General features: G+C 41.0%; 2 protein-coding genes and 2 non-coding genes across 9 annotated transcripts in view; all 4 read left to right on the top strand.

Annotated features, from left to right (window-relative positions):
* PIK3C2A (phosphatidylinositol-4-phosphate 3-kinase catalytic subunit type 2 alpha) overlaps positions 1-3,570 on the top strand; it is a 96,860-nt gene extending 93,290 nt beyond the window's left edge. For all 6 annotated transcript variants that reach the window (XM_036325549.1, XM_036325548.1, XM_036325544.1 and 3 more), the window contains one exon: positions 445-3,570. In XM_036325549.1, the coding sequence (XP_036181442.1) occupies positions 445-627 (183 nt within the window). In that variant the 3' untranslated portion in view covers positions 628-3,570. The remainder of the gene's footprint in view (positions 1-444) is intronic.
* A 3,790-nt stretch (positions 3,571-7,360) lies between these two features.
* RPS13 (ribosomal protein S13) lies at positions 7,361-10,555 on the top strand. The gene is made up of 6 exons (XM_036325543.1): positions 7,361-7,498; positions 7,647-7,695; positions 7,877-7,955; positions 9,165-9,334; positions 9,658-9,758; positions 10,479-10,555. The coding sequence occupies exons 1-6, from the start codon at positions 7,476-7,478 to the stop codon at positions 10,510-10,512; spliced, it is 456 nt and encodes a 151-aa protein (XP_036181436.1). The 5' UTR covers positions 7,361-7,475; the 3' UTR covers positions 10,513-10,555.
* Positions 8,746-8,835, top strand: LOC118665637. Its single transcript, XR_004970714.1, has one exon. It is a non-coding gene; the product is annotated as a small nucleolar RNA SNORD14 (small nucleolar RNA).
* LOC118665635 lies at positions 10,200-10,290 on the top strand. The gene has a single exon (XR_004970712.1). It is a non-coding gene; the product is annotated as a small nucleolar RNA SNORD14 (small nucleolar RNA).
* Positions 10,556-13,829: the final 3,274 nt, after the last annotated feature.

Here is a 13,829-nt window from a genome sequence, read left to right as displayed (position 1 = left end):
ATAATTAGGAATTATCATTTTGTGGTATATAAAATCCAACAGAAAAAAGACAACAAAAGAAAATTTTAATTCGTTTTTTGTAAAATACTTATAATTATGCTATCTCAACTTGCTTCCTTCTATTCTCATTAGATCATCTTAGTGCATGCTGCCTTTCCTCAAACTCCATCTCAGAAAAACCATGTTTTTAGTTTTAAGCCATAATAACTTTCTACTTTGTGCATTTCTATGTCAGACTCTCAGAGGACTGAGAATACAATTCAGGACTCCTGAAATATATAATGTGTATCTAAAGCGTGAGGCAAATTCCACCAGATGTGTCATAATCAGTGTCATTAATTATAGTCACGTTGACTAATGATCTCACGTATGTTTTTACTTAAAATAATCCAAGAATTCAAAGAAATAATTTGTAACTTTGTTTTCTTTTTGCCTTTGCTGTAGCTTGTGTACAGTGGATATAGCAAAGAAACCCTAAGACAGAGAGAACTTCAACTAAGTGTACTCAGTGCAGAATCTCTGCGGGAGAATTTTTTCTTGGGTGGAATAACCCTGCCTTTGAAAGATTTCAACTTGAGCAAAGAGACGGTTAAGTGGTATCAGCTGACTGCAGCAACCTATTTCTAAGCTAGTGAATTTCTGAGCTTTGGAAGTAGAACAGTTATAAACATGTACGTACGCGTGTGCGCGAGCACACACACACACACACACACACACACACACACGCACATGCACACTTGAGAACTTTATATAGTATTTTTATATTTGGATAGAAATTATAAAGTAAATGTACTTGCTGCATTTCAACACACGTGTTGGACCAACAGTCACATAACTAACTTTCATGAGTTTGTTGAAGCCATTGCCGTTTTAAAGTCATTATGTAGAATGCTGTAAACTCTAAACTTAATATATAATAAGTCTGCAAAAGACTTAGTGAACAATTTAATCCCCTCTTGAGTAATTCAGAGTAATAGCTTTAGTTTGGTCTTTTTTTCATTGTTTCTTACATAGACACAGTATGTTTGTTTTCCTGTTCTGCACCTTCTATAGCCTTTACCACTGCGCATGTTTGCAAACACCAAAGGAAAGTAAAGGTGCAGATGTTACAGTCAAATGCAGCTGCTACTCACAGGGCCGAAAAGCAAAGCACAAATTATAGTTATGTTAAGAACTACTAAGTAGTTTATAGACATAGGGGGAAATAACATTGCTTTCTATTTTTCATGTCTTTAAAGCCTTTTTCAGAATGAAGTGAAGTTATTGAAGTTGTAAATAATGGTGCCTTAACTTCATGCTTGCCTGGCACTTCATTCTGATTATTTTTCCTGACTTGATAAGTAGTAAGTAGTTTCCTCTCACTTTCAGCTTACTCAAGACAAGAAGTTATTTACACTTATTAGTGTTTTTCCCACAGAAAGATCACTTTCTCTACTTCTGATATGTGACTTAGTTAAAGTCAGCCATTTAATTTATGTTTGTGTTATTGAATGAGATTCATCAGTGTAGCTGTAAACTAAATTCCATCATTCCATTATACTAGTAGTCCTACATTTATTCCCAGGAGTGTGAGTTTGGTAGTTTCACTTTCATGTATCTATATTCCACTCCCTCATTAAACAAGTGAAAATTGTTTACCCATGTACCCATTCCTGTTTGGTAGAAGAACTCCAATGAGTAGGGCAGACTCTTCACAATGGGCCCAGGACAAAAATTCTAGGGTCCATACAGAATTAAAATGTAGACTTTTATGGTAGAGTTGGTTTTGTAAGTGTCTTACTCACATTTGTAAACATTGTACATTAAAAAATTATTTTCCTTAATATAATGTGACTTAGAATCATAAGGGACATGATTGAAATCATTTACAGTAACCATTAAGAATAAGATTCATTTTTATTAGTTGTTCAACTTCACACACAGTTTTGTGTGTAGTTTGGGTAAATATGTATATATAATATCCTCATGGCTAAAACAGAAAGTCACTTTTTAAATGATAATAGATTGTAACAATCTGGGTGCTGTAAGATAACTGACAAAACATGCAATGTAGAATACCAACACAGAAAGGACCGTCTGCAATTCAGTTGTCCAGAACAGAATTTTTATGAACTGTGTAAATATTTAATGTACATGGTGATACCTGCAGAGCAGAAATAGATGAGTCGAGGATGCATCAGTGGGACAGGCTAAAAAAAAAAGAAAAACTTGAAATTTTTGGTGCCTAACACTAATGGTCCATTTGTAGGAAACCCCATGAGTATGGTATATGAATGTCTTTTTTTAAATGTTAAAATGTGTCGTCTATTTAATACAATAATCAAATGCACATCAAAGCATCACTGTTTATTTTCTTTTTCCAGATAGCATGTGTAAGTAGCTTTGCAAATGTAAAGAAGTAGTAGATATTTTCACTTAAGTTTTTGATACCTAATTCCATTCCACAAGTTGTCATTAGCCACTGTAAAAGTACTGTTTTGGTAAAAGGTCATTGTTAATTGGACTCAATGTATACTGCCTATTTGCAGTCTGTTACTGCAGTGCCTCTTAGCATAAATAATAGAGCTAGAAAATGTCACTTTTCAATTACAAGAAATCTGGATTCTTATCTAAAAGTGTATATTATGATTAATATTGTACAGTTAACCAGAGTTCAGAACAAGTGGTGATGTTTTCTCTTAATTTAACTCATTCTGTGCCTTCTTTGGTCATTAAAACACCACACACATACTTTATATATATTCTAATATAAGTTATTTCTTTGTGAAATGCTCATCTGCAGCCCTTACCAAAAAAGGGACTGGGGCACCTCTTTGCACTACTACTATCAAAAGATTTTTAAATCAGTTGGTTTTTTAATCATTTTTTAAAGCTTACATTCAAGTAAATCAAACAAAAGTTTAAACAAGCTAGCCAAAACACTAATTTGTATGTATAATCACGTTTTATATCTACCTTTATTAAGTAAAAATAATTACACTATACGTAAGTCCTGCACCAGAAGAATTCTTTCCTCTTGGAGTGTTTTGGGATTTGAAAATAATGGTTTACTCCCAGAACCTATTGTTTTCTCTACCGAGGAACCCAATGTAGAACTTGCACTGATGTTTTTATTACTGCCTTTAAAAGAATCAATTGGTATCTAAATGTTAAGGCATGTATGGTCTTTGGTAAAGTATTTTATCTTTTCAAATTAATGTTGAATAAAAGTTTCAATATCTTGCCTTAAATTGGTTAATCGGTCTTTTCTAGGACTCCATTACTATGGCATATAAAAGAGAAAACATTCAATTTTGATACTTAGACTGTAGATCAAAAAGGACTGAAGCCACACTACTATAATTTATAGATTAACTTACATGCTGTTTGAGTAGCAGTGCAAATATGAATGAATATGGTAGTTAGTCTGATCTATAAGAACCAAATACTTTAATTATGTTAAGGTAGTGAATAAAGATGTATAATTTTTTTATTAATACCTTGAATATATTCAGTGGATTGGTTGTGACTTCATAACTGTACTATAATTTTATTAAAATATTTCTGGAATAAAAGAACTCTGCTATCATTTCTTTCCTCGTCACCATATTACTGTTTTTGGTTCCAAACTTTGAGCTCACTGTTGCTGTTCTTTGCATTTTACCCAGGAGTTTATTAGGTTCAAATAATCCTGAATTTCAGAACTGACCTTTCAGTTGCCCCTAAAGATGTCCAAATATAGTGTGTCTGATTTCTACGTGTGGTTCTTTGAAGGTCTGGATTGCCACTTGCCTAGAGCCCCATCACCATTTCACAAATTGAAATGCTTCTGTGGGTATGGTCCCTAGCCTTTGGTAGTTTATTTAAATATTAAATAGTGTAGTAACAGCCATGTTATAGACATATCTATACAACAGGAAAATGTTGATTCTTCTAATACCCAGAAACCAGGAAAAGCAATAACTTAAACAATTAGAGCCAGTGGTTGGTTTTTTTTTTGGGGGGGGGGGGGGGGTAAGGGGGTGATAACTCAGTTTCTGTCAAAAAAGAAAACCTATTTTATTTCACCCCTACTCTTTGAAAACACTTTATTATACAAATTTTAGACATACAAACTTAGACAACAGTAGAATGAATTCCATGAATGATTCCATCATATTCCTACAACAGTTACTACCTTAGGTCTAATCTTATTTGGTATGTATTAACTAGGATGTGCCTAGATGTAGATATCTTTTTTTTCCATTTTAGAATTCTTAAATATATGGATCAGTAACTTGAGTTCTGAATAATTTATGATTCTTCAATTAGCTATTCTATTAGTATGATTCTTCAATTAGCTATTCTATTCAACTGTTTAACCCATCCATTGAGTTTTAAATATTGGTTGTTGTATTTTTCATTTTTAGAATAACTACTTGGTTATATTTTTTTTATTTGAATCATGACCCAGTAAAGACACTCACAATACTGACAAGATCAATGGGGGAAGAATTATCTTTTCAACAAAGGACAATTAGATAACCACATGCAAAAGAATAAAGTAGAACTCTTACAACATATACAAAAATTAGTTCAAAATGGATCAAAGACCTAAACATAACTAAAATTATAAAACTTGGGAGAAAACAAGTGTGCATCTTTGTAACACTGGGTTAGACAAGGGATTCTTAAGCATGACACAAAAAGCACAAGGGCCTTGGCCGGTGTGGCTTGGTTGGAGCGTTCTCTACACACCAAGGGGTGGTGGGTTCAATTCCTGGTTGGGGCACATGCCCAGGTTGCAAGTTCAATCCCTCGTCAGGGCACAACTGATCAATGTTTCTCTTCTCTCCTTCTCTCTAAAAAAAGGCAGAAGCAACAAAAGAAAAACAGATAAACTGGGCTGCATCAAAATTTTAATATTTTGTGCATCAAAGAACACTATTAATAAAGTGAAAAGACAACTCACAGGATGGGAGAGAATAGTCACAAATCATATGTCTGATATGACACAAATGGGCAAATGACTGAATACACATTCCTCCAAAATGATCAATCACATGAAAAGATGCTCAACACGCCCTAGCCCTGTGGTCGGCAAACCGCGGCTCTCGAGCCACATGCGGCTCTTTGGCCCCTTGAGTGTGGCTCTTCCACAAAATACCACGTGCGGGCACGCACGTACAGTGCGATTGAAACTTCGTGGCCCATGCGCAGAAGTCGGTATTTTGTGGAAGAGCCACTCAAGGGGCCAAAGAGCCCCATGTGGCTCGCGAGCCGCAGTTTGCTGACCACTGCTAGCCGGTTTGGCTCAGTGGATAGAGCATCAGCATGTGGACTGAAGGGTGCCAGGTTCAACTCGGATCAAGGGCACATGCCCGGGTTGCGAGCTTGATCCCCAGTAGGGGGTGTGCAGGAGGCAGCTGATCAGTGATTCTCATCATTGATGTTTCTATCTCTTTCCCTCTCCTCTCTGAAATCTGTAAAAATATATATATTTTTTAAAAAAAGATGCTCAACTTCATTAGTCATTGGGGAAATACAAATACAAATTATAGTGGGTTACTAATTCACACCCACTGGGATAGCTAGAATAAAAAGTTTGAGGGTGGCCCTAGCTGGTTTGGCTCAGTGGGTAGAGCGTCGGCCTGCGGACTGAATGGTCCCGGGTTCAATTCCGGTCAAGGGCACATGCCCGGGTTGTGGGCTCGATCCCCGGTAGGGGGTGTGCAGGAGGCAGCCGATGAATGATTCATCATTGATGTTCTCTCTCTCTCCCTTCCTCTCTGAAATCAATAAAAATATATTTTTTAAAAAGTTTGAGGGTGTTGGAGGCCTCATGTGTTCCTGGTGGGATTGCAAAACAGTGCAGCTGCTGTGGAAAACAGTTTGGCAGTTCTCAAAAAGTTAAACATAGTTACTCTATGACCCAGTAATTTATATACTATGTGTAGATACATATAAAATCCCAAGAGAATTGAAAACGGGTATTCAAATACTTGTACACACATGTTCACAGCATTATTCATAATGACCAAAAAATACAAATAAGCCAACTTGCCATCAACCAATGCACAGATAAAGTGATATATCCATAAAATGGACTAATACTCGTGAATGTACTAAAAGACACTGAATTATATACTTTAAAATAGCAAATTTTATAGTATGTGAGTTTTAACTCACTTTAAAAGGCTATACGATCCATTTTAAAAAACCATTTGATTATGGTATCTTTAATAAGTAATTGTGCTAACAGTGACAATTTTTTAGAAAGTAATTTTACCCTTTTGTCTTTAAAAAAAATCAGGTTCCAATTTATGGAAGTTCTCAAAAGAAGCATGCCACATGTAAAGGCAATAGGGATATGACTATAAGGTAAACACCATTTGATTAAAGTTCAACACATTTAGCTACATACAGGCAGTCCTCGGGTTACGTCGGACTCCACATACGTCCTTTCGTGGTTATGTCGCCATCTCCCATTTATTTATATTTTAAAAAGTTCCATCATTTCAATGTATGTGCATATGTGCTTTATGTTTTTTATTTATTTACCACAAGTAAAGATCAGGAGTTATCTTTTAATTTTTTTAGTTTCACTTCATTACTGCTGTGTATGTGCTCCATGTGAGTGACGTAGGTGCTTACATAGGTGGGTTCTGACTTAGGGAGAAAACGCGTATGTCCTGCCATAGGAACGGATCTACACGTAACCCGAGGACCTACTGTATTTTGCTTTGATATTATTGATACAGACATGGCCAGATACAGTGAAAAACTAGTGGAGGCTTAAACATGACTAAAAAAAGAAATCTTGAAATACCTGTTACAGTTTCTATCCCATAAATAAATAGTTTAGTCAACATTCCTATATCCTTATTAGAAAAGATGTACCGGAGTGGTATTCTTTTTTAACCAGAGTGGTATTCTCAAAACAATCCAGCACTGGGGTTGGTTACACCATAGACATCCCTCAGTATTTCCACTAGGAGACATAACTGGGATGTCAGGGGCTGAGGGCAGGCACGTCATTGCAAGCAATACTTAAGAAACTTGTGTAATTAAGTACGTAATTGACCTGACCCAAATCCGCTGGGCGCGGAGGCGCGGATAAAGGCCTTCCCTAGTGTAGGGTAAGTCCACCAACCACTGCAGCTGTCTCCAGACCCCACTCCCAGTCCGGGATTCGAACCTGCACGCTCTTGACGCCGGCAGCACCTTCAGACGCGCAGTCCCGGCTGCAGGAGAACTTAATTTCCGGCTCCGGCCTCGAGCCTCCTCAAAGACGGATGCATGCCGGGATGTGTAGTCCTGTTGATCAGGAATCCACTACCGCGTTGAAGTGCATTTCGGGATATGTAGTTGTTAGGCGGACGCCGAGAGTTACGCAGTGTGGCTCCGCCTCCCGCGTGCGAGGAAGCGGGGACGTGTGAGGTCACTTCCTGCGTGCTGGGTGGCTTCCTGCAGCGTTTCCAATTCACGCTCTTTTCCACCGCCAGTCCGCCGCCATCATGGGTCGCATGCACGCTCCCGGGTGAGCTCGGGTTTCCCAGCGGGTGCAGGGCTCGGCCGCGGGGATGGGGGTGGGAAGGAGCGAGTGTGGGCAGCGGGTCGAGGGGATGATGGCCTTGGCTGCTGTGGCACAGAGCGCCCTTTCATCCCCAGACTACTTCTCTCCCCAGGAAGGGCCTGTCCCAGTCGGCTCTGCCCTACCGCCGCAGCGTCCCCACCGTGAGTAGCTTGCAGGGACCCGGGAGGCCGGGGAGGGGCGCACCTTCGTCGCTCCGGGGAAGTGGCGCGGGGTGGGGGCCATCTGTGCGCGAGGAGCGCGACTTCCAGGGTGGCGGGACCGCCCTGCTTCCGTACCGTCCCAGGTTTGCCATCCTAAGGCCGCTTTCTTTTCTGCAAACAGTGGCTGAAATTGACGTCTGACGACGTGAAGGAGCAGATCTACAAACTGGCCAAGAAGGGCCTGACTCCCTCACAAATCGGTGCGTGTTTTTGCCGAAGGTGGCCCCTTCCGCCTGCCCTCGTGTTAACTTGCCGGAAGGAGGGTGGTGGTGGTGGTGGTGGTGGTAAATGGGTCCCAAACGCGCCTGAAAACCTGTGTCCTTTTTCCTGGCTTTACTCTCGATGACCCAGACCTAATCTTCACTTGTTGAAGTTCTCTGTAGACGGTAAAGTTATTAAAACGCCCTCCAGATTGTAATGAGTATTTACGGTGGGCTACTCTGCAGAGTGCATGGTTCTGAGCACGTTACATATCCTGACCTGTGACTTCTGACAGCAGTGCTTTGGGGTAAACACGGGTAGCTTTCCCCATCTTACAGCTGAGGGAACGGAGGCACAGTGTGGCTGTGTAACTGGCCTCAAATCACACAGCTATTGGCTACTCAGTGCTTGTCACACTTTCTCAGTTAGGTGTGGCTCGGCCCTCAGCCGTGTGTGACTTTGCAAGTGGCTTCATGCAGCAAATGTTTGCCTGCTGTGTGGTCCTGGACCCCGGGAATACATGCAGGAGTCAGAAAGGGGGCACAATAATTGCCCTCCTGGAGCTGGTAGTATAGTGGAGGCATCACACAATAGGAAATACAGAGCAGACTGTTTGAGTCGTCAGACGGTGCTATTTTGAGATTTTTTTTTTTTTAAATAAGGTACATTACATTTTTAGAAGAATAGCTGATGTTATTAATAAACATTATTAGCTGGTTTTAATTGAGCAACTATACATACATAGTTGGAATCTTATTAATGGCTTTAATGTCCTTTAATCTGGCAAGCTCACTATGATGATGGTCTTCCAACATTCGCAGTTTCCACCAGAAGGGTTTTCCTTAGTGTTGGGTAAACCTTCCTTGGATGTCTGAGTGAGCTTTGTGTGAATTCTCAACATTGGTTTCTGTGAGAAATATTTATAAATATAAAAGTCAGTCCCATTTTACAGACAGGAAGCTTGAAAAGCTACTTGATCTCAGGACCCGGATATCACATGCTCCAGGATGTGTGTTTGGTGTGGGAATTTATGATACACTAGCGGCCTGATGCACGGAAATCGTGCAAGCGTAGGCCTACCTTCCCCTGGCTGCCGGCACCAGCACCCGGGACCTGGGCTTCACTCAGGCTTGTCAGGAAGGTCCAGAAGGAGGTCCGGTCTAATTAGCATATTAAACGCTTATTATATAGGATTGTTCCCTTTACAGGTGTGATCCTGAGAGACTCGCATGGCGTTGCACAAGTACGTTTTGTGACGGGTAATAAGATCCTGAGAATTCTTAAGTCTAAAGGGCTTGCTCCTGACCTTCCTGAGGATCTCTACCATTTAATTAAGAAAGCTGTTGCAGTTCGAAAGCATCTTGAGAGGAACAGAAAGGTAAGAGAATAGAACTGCTTGTGCTAACTTACTTCGGTAAAATGTAATGCATCTGATTCTGATTAGATAAGGTGGTTTAGAATTAAAATTCTACCAGAAGAGATTGGTGGAGGAGGTTTGGCTCTCCGAGTTACAGTATATTCAGTTGGTTGAAAATGTTGAGCTGTTCGTTGAGTTTTACAAATCATTCCTGCTTAGTCTTGTGGAAGGAAGCCTTAAATTCCCTTAAGGACTTAATGTACCATACGAACACAAGCATGTTCTCTATTAACGTTAAAATGTTTTGAGTGGTTTTCTTGAATTCTGTCCATTTTTATTTTTAGGATAAGGATGCTAAATTCCGTCTGATTCTGATTGAGAGCCGTATTCACCGATTGGCTCGATATTATAAGACCAAACGAGTCCTGCCCCCCAATTGGAAATAGTAAGTATCAGTCTTATTTGTTCCAAGAACCAGAGTTGGCCAGATTGTAAATATACTAAAAGAACTCAGAGTAGTAATGTTTTAGCTCATGGCTCTATGTCCAACTGCTTTTTCAACTCTGCCATTGTAACAGGAATACAGCCATAGGTGATACATAAACAAGTGGATGTGGCTGTTTTCCATTGAAACTTTATTTGCAAAGACAAGCAAAGGGCCAGAGTTTGAACCCCTGAGAGAGAGGAAGGGAAAGGGACATATCGATGAGAGAAACATCATCAATCGGCTGCCTCCCTATAGGGCCCCCATCTGGGATCGAGCCAGCAACCTCTTGGTTTCTGAGCCACACCAGCTGGGCTGAGTCACTTTTAGGCAGTTGATAAAGTTTCAGTTCATGCCACTGATCCCAGGTGTTTATGTTGCCTTTATTTTTGCATCAGTTGCTCACTATGATGATTGATTTCCAAACATTCGCAGTTTCCACCAGAAAGGCTTTACCTTATGTTGGCCAGCTCTTCCTTGGATGTCTGAGTGAGCATCTTTAATTCATTATGCTTGAGCCACAATAAACTAACTCAAGAACTCAGCAGTTTGGTGCACTTTATACATTTGGGATTATTTAGGCTGTTTGGAAATAACTCCATTAGCTGGGAGACTGTAGGAATGAATATGGAGGACCTGTATTAACCCGGTCTTTTCCTTTCCCCCTTTTTTCCTTTTCAGCGAGTCATCCACAGCCTCTGCACTGGTTGCATAAAATATCTATGTACTCGAGCAATAAAATCATTGTTTAATTAGAATTGTGATTTGTATTTCTTTCCCTTAAAAAATTGTGTGCCAGTGAGATCATACATGTTGATCTTTTCATATGGGAGTATTTTCGCAGAATTAGAATTGTGTGGTTACACAGAGAGCTATCTGTGTCCGTTGATTCTCATACATGCCCTGACTGGGAATCAAACCCACCACCGTTGGTGTATAGGACAAAACTCCGAGTACACTGGTAAGGGCTAGGATATGGCTCTTATTTGTTCAAATTACGTATATGTGAGCACATAGGATTTGAAGGTTTCCTTTAAGAACTGTTCTCTCCATTTAAAAATCAAGTGGCAGGTGTTAAATTGAATTTTAAGTTGAAGCTAAGCATATATATGTGGCTTTAAAAGTCATACCAGTTTACAAGACTTAATTGAAAACAGCCCCTTCCCTTTTGCAACCTGAAGTCTAGGGTGATGACAATTCAGCTATTTCTCTGGCATATATGCCTTATTTCTGAATAACTTTGTTTTCCAAGAACAAGTGAAATTCACATAAAATTCACCCTTTCAAAGTGAATAATTCAAAGGCAGTATATTTATAATATACTACAACCATCACTCCTATTTAGTTGCAAATTATTTTCATCACCCCAAAGTAAAACTCTATAGTCATAAAGCAGTTACTTGTTCTTCCCTCCCCCAGGTCCTGGCAAACCACCCATCTGTTTATTGTTCCTGAGGGCTTACCTATAGGATATTTCATGTAAATGGAATCATATAATATGTGGCATTTTTATGTCAGGCTTTCACTTAGCATGATGTTTTCGGTGTTCATTCATGTTGCAGCATGTATCAGTACTTTATTTTTATGATTGAATAATATTCTGTAGGTACATACCATAATGTGTTAATTGGATATTTGGCTGTTTCTAATTTTTTGCTCTTGAACAGTGCTATGAGCATGTACATGTACTTGTTTTGAGCCCCTGTTTTCAATTTTGGATATATATTTAGAAGTAGAATTGCTCTAAATAATATCCTTGTACTATGATTTCTTGGTTTTTAATCTAGTAGCTTCCAAAGAAAAGGCTCAATCCTTGGACCTCATTTTTTCTGTTTATGCCAATTCCTAGGTAATTCCATCTAGTCTTGTGGCTTTAAAAGATATTTTTGAGGTTATTGCACTAAAATTCATACCTCAGCACAGACCTTCCCTGAACTCTAGCCTTAGGTATGCGTCCTATTCAGTATCCCTACCTGGATATCTAATAAACACCTGGGATTTATTGCAAACTGAACTCTTGATTTTTGATCACCAAATTCTCTTGGCTCTACCTTATCACCTCTACTACAACCACCCTATTCTGAGTCACCTCTTACCATTACTACTGTAAAAGCCTCTCTGCCACCTGTGATCCCCACCAGATCTTTTCCACATCCAGCATCTAAGATGATTTTTCAAAGTGCAAGTCACGTGGTATTCCATATGCTCAAACACCTCCAGTGGCTCCCATGTCATTCAGAATAAAATCTAAAATCCTTATTTTGCCCTCCAAGCAGGGTCAGTCAGGATCCTACAGGAAACAGATGCACATCACACTTAAATTGAGGGATTTGGAGTGTCTTAAAGAAATTCTAAAAGTTATGAGTGTTCCATAACATCAGCTACCCAGGCAACAGAGCAGGATGGAGAGTGGGTCTGAAGGGCCCCTGTGATCTGACCTCCAGCTACCTTTGCCAGTCACATGAGCCTGGCTTCACACTCTTCCCAGGGCCATTGCCCTTGTTAATTTCTCTGCCTGGGAGGCTCTTCCACCAGATGTCCATAAAGTTTGCTCCTACATTTAGGTCTCGAACCTCACCAGAAAGGCCCTTTAAAAAGCACCCTCCCACCCAGCACTCCATCTCCCCAATCCCGCCGTTCTTCAGAATACTGAGTACTACCTAAATTATATCGATATTTTCAGGGGATGAGTAAGCCCCATTAGAACAGGGATCTTGTTCACTACTATATCCCTAGTATTTAGAATGTGTGACACATAGTAGGTTCTTAATACACGGTGGTTAAATTAATGCATATAAAAGATGAAAATTTGAGATTTTGGAAGTTTTTTTTCAACTGTCACTGTTGAAAGAGAATTGGACTGGGAATAGTTTCTAGGCTGGAAATAATCTATACTAAATAAAAGCCTAAGTGACCCTCGCATGTGATGTCACAAGATGGCCGTCACGCGCACAGTGGAGGCTGGTCCTGGCGTCTCTGCCGCCTTGCGCAGAGGGGGCAGGACCTGGCGGAGGAGGCGGGTCGCATCAGGGGAGGGCAGTTGGCAGTGACCAGGCCGGCAGATGAGGACAGTTGGGGGCCATCAGGCCAGCAGAGGAGGGCAGTTGGGGACAATCAGGCTGGCAGGGGAGCAGTTAGGGGGCGATCAGGCTGGCAGGCAGAAGCGGTTAGGGGCAGGCAGGCAGGCAGGCAGGCAGACAAGCAGTTAGGAGCCAGGAGTCCCGGATTGTGAAAGGGATGTCCCTGAGGGGTCCCAGATTGGAGAGGGTACAGGCGGGGCTGAGAGACCCCCCTCCCCCGTGCATGAATTTCGTGCATTGGGCCTCTGTGTGTGTGTGTGTGTGTATGTATGCCTAAGTGACCGTCCGACTGGTAGCTATGATGCGCACTGACCACCAGGGGGCAGATGCTCAATGCAGGAGCTGCTGAGCTGCAGTGACTTGGCAGCTGCGGTTCTCAGGTGATTGCACCCAGAACCAGAGAGGAGGGAGCCCAATTCCAGGTGCATCACCCAAGAACTTCCCTCTCGCAATCCAGGACCCCTCGGGAGATGTTAGCCAGTTTTGGCCCAATCCTTGCAGGCCAGGCCCAAGGACCCCACTGGTGCATGAATCTGTGCTCCAGGCCTCTAACCCATTGGCTCCCCACTTCGGGTCTGGCTCCCCACTGGGCCTCTAGCCCAGTGATCGGCAAACTGTGGCTCGAGAGCCACATGCGGCTCTTTGGGCCCTTGAGTGTGGCTCTTCCTAAGCCTTAGGAGTACCCTAATTAAGTTAATAACAATGTACCTGCCTATGTAGTTTAAGTTTAAAAAATTTGGCTCTCAAAAGAAATTTCAATCATTGTACTGTTGATATTTGGCTCTGTTGACTAATGAGTTTGCTGACCACTGCTCTAGCCCATTGCAGAGGTCGTGGGTCTGGCCCTTACAGAAACTTTTCGACTCGATTAGCTAAATGAGACATGCAGGACCTACTGCCTGCTGCCCCAACATCTGGCACCCCCACTGGCCCATCCACTTAATACATACTG

Source organism: Myotis myotis, unplaced genomic scaffold (genome assembly GCF_014108235.1).
Source record: "Myotis myotis isolate mMyoMyo1 unplaced genomic scaffold, mMyoMyo1.p scaffold_m19_p_10, whole genome shotgun sequence".
NCBI lineage: Eukaryota > Metazoa > Chordata > Mammalia > Chiroptera > Vespertilionidae > Myotis > Myotis myotis.
This window is presented reverse-complemented; position numbering and strand designations above follow the sequence as displayed.